This window comes from Schistocerca serialis, chromosome 9 (assembly GCF_023864345.2).
Source record: "Schistocerca serialis cubense isolate TAMUIC-IGC-003099 chromosome 9, iqSchSeri2.2, whole genome shotgun sequence".
NCBI lineage: Eukaryota > Metazoa > Arthropoda > Insecta > Orthoptera > Acrididae > Schistocerca > Schistocerca serialis.
In genome coordinates this window covers 531,493,235-531,501,785 of record NC_064646.1, presented here as the reverse complement: position 1 = coordinate 531,501,785, position 8,551 = coordinate 531,493,235, and the positions used below count along the sequence as shown (strand labels likewise).

The 8,551-nt window shown below is 38.4% G+C and overlaps 1 protein-coding gene across 1 annotated transcript; it reads left to right on the top strand.

The window, feature by feature from the left end:
• The first annotated feature begins 5,493 nt into the window (after positions 1-5,493).
• On the top strand, positions 5,494-7,327 carry LOC126419751 (piggyBac transposable element-derived protein 4-like). Its single transcript, XM_050086927.1, has 2 exons — positions 5,494-5,608; positions 5,712-7,327. Exons 1-2 carry the CDS (start codon positions 5,494-5,496, stop codon positions 7,325-7,327), a joined length of 1,731 nt encoding a protein of 576 aa, XP_049942884.1.
• Positions 7,328-8,551: the final 1,224 nt, after the last annotated feature.

The following is an 8,551-nucleotide window of genomic DNA, read 5'->3' as shown; positions in this document are numbered from 1 at the left end:
TACTGACTATGTTATGAACCATTCCTGTGACCCTAGTCATAGATTCCGATGCTTAACTTCAGGATTACTGTATCCCTTGGACTTTCTTATTGACGATTAAACACAGAAATTGCATCGGAATTAAATACAAAAGACACAATGCCGACTAAAGTACAAGAAGACTTACTCTTCTTACTCACTACTTTTTGAACCATTCTTGTGACACTAGCTATAGATTCCGATGCTTCACTTCAGGTTTACTGTATCCCTTAAACCTTCTTTTTGACGATGAAACACAGAAATTGCATCGGAATTAAATACAAAATGCACAATTCCGACTTAAGTACATGTAGACTAACTTTTAAAACCTTCTATGTTTTGAACCATTCCTGGGACAATAGTTATAGATTCCGATGGTTCATTTCAGGTTTACTGTATCCCTTGGACCTTCTTATTGACGATGAAACACAGAAATTGTATCGGAATTAAATACAAAAGGCACAATGCCGACTTAAGTACAAGAAGACTGACTGTTCCAACTGTCTATGTTTTGAACAATTCCTGTGACACTAGTTATAGATTCCGATGCTTCTATTCAGGTTTACTGTATCCCTCTGAGCGTCTTATTGACGATGAAACACAGAAATTGCATCGGAATAAAATAGAAAATGCACAATGCCGACTTAAGCACTAGAAGACTGACTCTTCCTACTGTGTATGTTTTGAACCAATCCTGTGACACTAGTTATAGATTCCGATGCTTCACTTCAGGTTTACTGTATCCCTCTGACCTTCTTATTGACGATTAAACACAGAAATGGCATCGGAATTAAATACAAAAGGCACAATGCCGACTTAAGTACAAGAAGACTGACTCTTCTTACTGACTATGTTTGAACCATTCTTGTGAAACTAGCTATAGATTCCGATGCTTCACTTAAGGTTTACTGTATCCCTTAAACCTTCTTCTTGACGATGAAACACAGAAATTGCATCGGAATTAAATACAAAAAGCACAATGCCGGCTTAATTACAAGAAAACTGACTCTTCTTACTGACTATGTCTTGAACCATTCTTGTGACACTAGCTATAGATTCCGATGCTTCACTTCAGGTTTACTGTATCCCTTAAACCTTCTTCTTGACGATGAAACACAGAAATTGCATCGGAATTAAATACAAAATGTACAATGCCGACTTAAGTACAAGAAGACTGATTCTTCTTACTGTCTATGTTTTGAACCATTCCTGTTACTAGTTATAGATTCCGATGCTTCACTTCAGGTTTAATGTATCCCTCTGACCTTCTTATTGACGATGAAACACAGAAATTGCATCTTAATTAAATACAAAAGGCACAATGCCCACTTAAGTACAAGAAGACTGACTCTTCTTACTGTCTATGTTTGAACCATTCCTGTGACACTAGTTATAGATTCCGATGCTTGAACGCAGGTCTACTGTATCCCTTGGACCTTCTTATTGACGATGAAACACAGAAATTGCATCGGAATTAAATACAAAAGGCACAATGCCGACTTAAGTACAAGAAGACTGACTCTCCTTACTGACTATGTTTTGAACCATTCCTGTGACACTAGTTATAGATTCCGATGCTTCACATCAGGTTTACTGTATCCCTCTGACCTTCTTATTGACGATGAAACACAGAAATTGCGTCGGAATTAAATACAATAGGCACAATGCCGACTTAAGTACAAGAAGACTGGCTCTTGCTACTGTCTATGTTTTGAACCATTCCTGTGACACTAGTTATAGATTCCGTTGCTCCACTTCAGGTTTACTGTACCTCTCGGACCTTCTTATTGACGATGAAACACAGATATTGCATCGGAATTAAATACAAAAGGCACAATACCGACATAAGTACAAGAAGACTGACTCTTCTTACTGACTATGTTATGAACCATTCCTGTGACACTAGTCATAGATTCCGATGCTTAGCTTCAGGATTACTGTATCCCTTGGACTTTCTTATTGACTATTAAACACAGAAATTGCATCCGAATTAAATACAAAAGGCACAATGCCGACATAAGTACAAGAAGACTGACTCTTCTTACTGACTATGTCTTGAACCATTCTTGTGACACTAGCTATAGATTCCGATGCTTCATTTCAGGTTTACTGTATCCCTTAAACCTTCTTCTTGACGATGAAACACTGAAATTGCATCGGAATTAAATACAAAAGGCACAATGCCGACTTAAGTACAAGAAGACTGATTCTTCTTACTGTCTATGTTTTGAACCATTCCTGTGACTAGTTATAGATTCCGATGCTTCACTTCAGGTTTAGTGTATCCCTCTGACCTTCTTATTGACGATGAAACACAGAAATTGCATCTTAATTAAATACAAAAGGCACAATGCCCACTTAAGTACAAGAAGACTGACTCTTCTTACTGTCTATGATTTGAACCATTCCTGTGACACTAGTTATACATTCCGATGCTTCAAATCAGGTCTACTGTATCCCTTGGACCTTCTTATTGACGACGAAACACAGAAATTGCATCGGAATTAAATACAAAAGGCACAATGCCGACTTAAGTACAAGATGACTGACTCTTCTTACTGACTATGTTTGAACCATTCCTGTGACACTAGTTATAGACTCCGATGCTTCCTCCAGGTTTACTGTATCCCTTGGACCTTCTTATCGACGATGAAACACAGAAATTGCATCGGAATTAAATACAAAAGGCACAATGCCGACTTAAGTACAAGAAGACTGACTTTTCTTACTGTCTATGTTTTGAACCATTCCTGTGATACTAGTTATAGATTCCGATGCTTCCTCCAGGTTTACTGTAACCCTCTGACATTCTTATTGACGATGAAACACAGAAATTGCATCGGAATTAAATACAAAAGGCGCAATGCCGACTTAAGTACATGTAGACTGACTTTTAATACCTTCTATGTTTTGAACCATTCCTGTGACATTAGTTATAGATTCTGATGGTTCATTTCAGGTTTGCTGTATCCCTTGGACCTTCTTATTGACGATGAAACACAGAAATTGCATCGGAATTATATACAAAAGGCACAATGCCGACTTAAGTACAAGAAGACTGACTCTTCCAACTGTCTATGTTTTGAACCATTCCTGTGACACTAGTTATAGATTCCGATGCTTCTCTTCAGGTTTACTGTATCCGTCAGAGCGTCTAATTGTGATGAAACACAGAAATTGCATCGGAATGAAATAGAAAATGCACAATGCCGACTTAAGCACTAGAAGACTGACTGTTCCTACTGTGTATGTTTTGAACCAATCCTGTGACACTAGTTATAGATTCCGATGCTTCACTTCAGGTTTACTGTATCCCTTGGACCTTGTTATTAACGATTAAACACAGAAATTGCATCGGAATTAAATACAAAAGGCACAATGCCGAATTATTTACAAGAAGACTGACTCTTCTTACCGACTATGTTTTGAACTATTCTTGTGACACTAGCTACAGATTCCGATGCTTCACTTTAGGTTTACTGTATCCCTTAAACTTTCTTCTTGACGATGAAACACAGAAATTGCATCGGAATTAAATACAAAACGCACAATGCACACTTAAGTACAAGAAGACTGACTCTTCTTACTGTCTATGTTTGAACCATTCCTGTGACACTAGTTATAGATTCCGATGCTTGAATTCAGGTCTACTGTATCCCTTGGACCTTCTTATTGACGATGAAACACAAAAATTGCATCGGAATTAAATACAATAGGCACAATGCCGACTTAAGTACAAGAAGACTGACTCTTGCAACTGTCTATGATTTGAACCATTCCTGTGACACTAGTTATAGATTCCGTTGCTTCACTTCAGGTTTACTGTACCACTTGGACCTTCTTATTGACGATGAAACACAGATATTGCTTCGGAATTAAATACAAAAGGCACAATACCGACAAAAGTACAAGAAGACTGACTCTTCTTACTGACTATGTTATGAACCATTCCTGTGACACTAGTCATAGATTCCGACGCGTAACTTCAGTATTACTGTATCCCTTAGACTTTCTTATTGACGATTAAACACAGAAACTGCATCGGAATTAAATACAAAAGGCACAATGCCGACTTAAGTACAAGAAGACTGACTCTTCTTACTGATTATGTTTTGAACCATTCTTGTGACACTAGCTATAGATTCCGATGCTTCACTTCAGGTTTACTGTATCCCTTAAACTTTCTTCTTGACGATGAAACACAGAAATTGCATCGGAATTAAATACAAAAGGCACAATGCCGACTTAAGTACAAGAAAACTGATTCTTCTTACTGTCTATGTTTTGAACCATTCCTGTGACTCTAGTTATAGATTCCGATGCTTCACTTCAGGTTTAGTGTATCCCTCTGACCTTCTTATTGACTATGAAACACAGAAATTGCATCTTAATTAAATACAAAAGGCACAATGCCCACTTAAGTACATGAAGACTGTTTCTCTAACTGTCTATGATTTGAAACATTCCTGTGACACTAGTTACACATTCCGATGCTTCAAATCAGGTCTACTGTGTCCCATGGACCTTCTTATTGACGATGAAACACAGAAATTGCATCGGAATTTAATACAAAAGGCACAATGCCGTCTTAAGTACAAGATGACTGACTCTTCTTACTGACTATGTTTGAACCATTCCTGTGACACTAGTTATAGACTCCGATGCTTCACTTCAGGTTTACTGTATCCCTTGTACCTTCTTAATGACGATGAAACACAGAAATTGCATCAGAATTAAATAGAAAAGGCACAATGCCGACTTAAGTACAAGATGACTGACTCTTCTTACTGTTTATGTCTTGAACCATTTCTGTGACACTAGTTATAGATTCCGATGCTTTACTCCAGGTTTACTGTATCCCTTGGACCGTCTAATTGACGATGAAACACAGAAATTGCATAGGAATTAAATACAAAAGGCACAATACCGACTGTAGTACCAGAAGACTGACTCTTCTTACAGTCTATGTTTTGAACCATTCCTGTGACTCTAGTTATAGATTCCGATGCTTCTCTTCAGGTTTAGTGTATCCCTCTATCCTTCTTAATGACGATGAAACACAGAAATTGCATCGGAATTAAATACAAAAGGCACAATGCCGAATTAAGTACAAGAAGACTGACTCTTCTTACTGTCTATGATTTGAACCATTCCTGTGACACTAGTTATACAGTCCGATGCTTCACATCAGGTCTACTGTATCCCTTGGACCTTCTTAACACTCTAAGCGCCAAGCCCGTAAAATTTACGGGCCTGGGATCGCGCGAAAATCACCAAGCCCGTAAAATTTACGGGCCGCTACATTTAATTTCATTCAAAACACTGCAACGTTATTTCTACGGGTTTGGCCAGCGCTATACGTTTTTCAGATGTTTATTAACAAAATGCGTCCATAGATGTCACGGCAGCGCTGTAATTCATGTTAAAACTTATCTTTGCGTTCTCAGTCTGTATATCATTCAGTTGTTTGTCATCATGTTTCGGCGCGGTTTATCAGACGCAGAAATTGCGGATTTGATCAATCATAGCGACACTCTGGATAATGTAGAGAGTGATTCAGACGATTCTGAATGCAATGGTGTGTTTGAAGGTACGTATTTCCGAATTTTCCACGTAATTGTGCAGTACGCACATATCTGTTGAACATGTGTAAACGATGTATGTAGTTACACATAATGTGATATTCTTTTTAGAAGACGAGATTGATGACAGTTTGTCTTCAGATGAAGACGAGAATGATGTTGAAGGTGTTGCTTCAAATCCAGCAGCTGTGCCGTATCCGAAAGACAGTGAGTGGACTGCAGTTGACACCTACCGACCTCTGCCTGTCAACACGACACCCAGGCAGATACTAGTGGATATTGATGAGTCGAGTTCTGTACTGGATTGCAGTAAAGTGTTCCTTACTGACAGTGACGTAAATGAACTCAAGAGACAGACAAATTTGTATGCATCACAGACAATACAGAAGAAAAGAAGAGGAAATAATCTGAAGCCCCATTCAGTTTTGAGTTCGTGGAAGCCAGTGACTATAAGTGAGATGAGGCGTTTCTTGGGTATTATTTTCCACATGTGTGTTTCGAAAAAGCCAAAAATTGCGGACCATTGGAGCACTAATCCTGTTCTTAGTTGTAACTTTTGTCCCCATGTCATGAGCCGTTTGCGTTTCACTCAGATACTGTCATGCTTGCATCTTGTTGACAATTCAAATCAGAAAAAACCAGGCGAAGATGGATTTCATCCACTTTACAAAGTTTTGCCATATTATAATAATTTGAAGGAGCGATGTATCCAGGCATATCGTCCCTCAGAAAAAGTGACAATTGATGAAGGAATTTGCCCATTTCGAGGTCGTGTGAGTTTCCGTGTTTACATGCAAAATAAGCCTCATAAGTATGGACTGAAAGTATATGCTGTTGCTGAAGCCAGTAGTGGCTATGTTGTAAATTTTGAAGTTTATGCTGGTAAGCATATTGTTGACAATTCTTCGTCTGCGGTTATTTTGCGATTGTTGTCTGACAGCAGCTTGCTGAACAAAGGCCACACTGTGTATTTAGATCGATTTTATTCCAGTCCAGAGCTATTTCAGCAACTGGCAGAGAAAGGCACTGGAGCTGTTGGTACTGTGAACAAATCCAGGAAAGGATTGCCTAAAGATTTAGTATCTGCTAAGCTGAAAAAGGGCGAAATGTCTTTTCGGCGTAAAGATAATGTATTGGCAATGAAGTGGAAAGATAAGAGAGATGTGTATACATTGTCTACAAGGCATCAAGCAACATTTGGTACGCATACTAAGAGAAATGGGTCTGTAGTATTGAAACCACTTCAGGTACTTGATTACAACCTCAATAAAATTGGAGTGGATATTGGAGACCAACGCCTGCAGTACAATCCGTTCCAGCACAGAACTGTGAAATGGTGGCGAAAATTATATTTCCATTTGCTGCTTATGGGAGTATCAAATGCATTTTGGCTGTACAATGCAGTGCACAGGAAGAAAATTACAATAACAGACTTTATAACAGTGCTTGCAGTTCAGCTTGTTGAAGACGACACACTTGAATTCATTCCAAGAAATGAAGGAACTGTAGGTCGGCTAACAAAGAGACATTTTTTGCAGCACATACCTGCAACTACTAAGAAGTATGCTGCTCGTGTGTGTCACGTGTGCAGTTCCAGGAGCAAGAAACAGAGTGGCAAGGCTTCTCGCAAAGAGACACGATACGAATGTGAACAGTGTGGCGTTGCACTCTGCCTGGAACCTTGCTTTAAAATTTTCCACACTAAAAAACAATATGATTCTGTGTGAAATTTATATGTAATACTGTATACTATCAGAAACATGTAATGTAGTGCCACAATTTTGGTTAAAAATAAATCACAATTGTATTCCCTTATTCGTATGACTTTTTCTAAATTCTTAAAACATCTAAGTGATTTCTATAACTGTACCTTAAAGCTGTGCATTGTAAAGTAGTTTCTTTCACTCAGAATTAAAGTAGAAATGTGCAGCTTCAAGATGGTACCAAATTTGCCACAATCCAAACAGTAGATTTGATGCAGTAATTTTTTTAATATTGGTAAAATTGCCCGGTTTCTAGGGACGGGTGCATAAAATAGGCCTGGTACAGAGAGTGTTAATGACGATGAAACACAGAAATTGCATCGGAATTAAATACAAAAGGCACAATGCCGACTTAAGCACAAGAAGACTGACTCTTCTTACAGACTATGTTTTGAACCATTCCTGTGACACTAGTTATAGATTCCGGTGCTTCACTCCAATTTTACAGTATTTCTTGGACCTTCTTATTGACGATGAAACACAGAAATTGCATCAGAATTAAATAGAAAAGGCACAATGCCGACTTAAGTTCAAGATGACTGACGCTTCTTACTGAGTATGTTTTGTACCATTCCTTTGACACAAGTTTTAGATTCCGATGCTTCACTTCAGGTTTACTGTATCCCTTGGACCTTCTTATTGACGATGAAACACAGATATTGCATCGGAATTAAATAGAAAAGGCACAATGCCGACTTAAGTACAAGATGACTGACTCTTCTTACTGTTTATGTCTTGAACCATTTCTGTGACACTAGTTATAGATTCCGATGCTGTACTCCAGGTTTACTGTATCCCTTGGACCGTCTAATTGACGATGAAACACAGAAATTGCATCGGAATTAAATACAAAAGGCACAATGCCGACTGTAGTACCAGAAGACTGACTCTTCTTACAGTCTATGTTTTGAACCATTCCTGTGACACTAGTTATAAATTCCGGTGCTTCACTCCAGGTTTACTGTATTCCTTGGACCTTCTTATTGACGATGAAACACAGAAATTGCATCAGAATTAAATAGAAGAGGCACAATGCCGACTTAAGTACAAGAAGACTGACGCTTCTTACTGACTATGTTTTGAACCATTCCTGTGACACTAGTTATGGTTTCCGATTCTTCACTTCAGGTTTACTTTATCCCTTGGACCTTCTTATTGACGATTAAACACTGAAATTGCTTCGGAATT

Bases quoted from the DNA above. Each gene is read 5' to 3' on its own strand.
- LOC126419751 (XM_050086927.1), top strand. From the start codon at position 5,494: ATGTTTCGGCGCGGTTTATCAGACGCAGAAATTGCGGATTTGATCAAT. The intron at 5,609-5,711 runs GTACGTATTTCC...TATTCTTTTTAG, and splicing joins ATGCAATGGTGTGTTTGAAG to AAGACGAGATTGATGACAGT.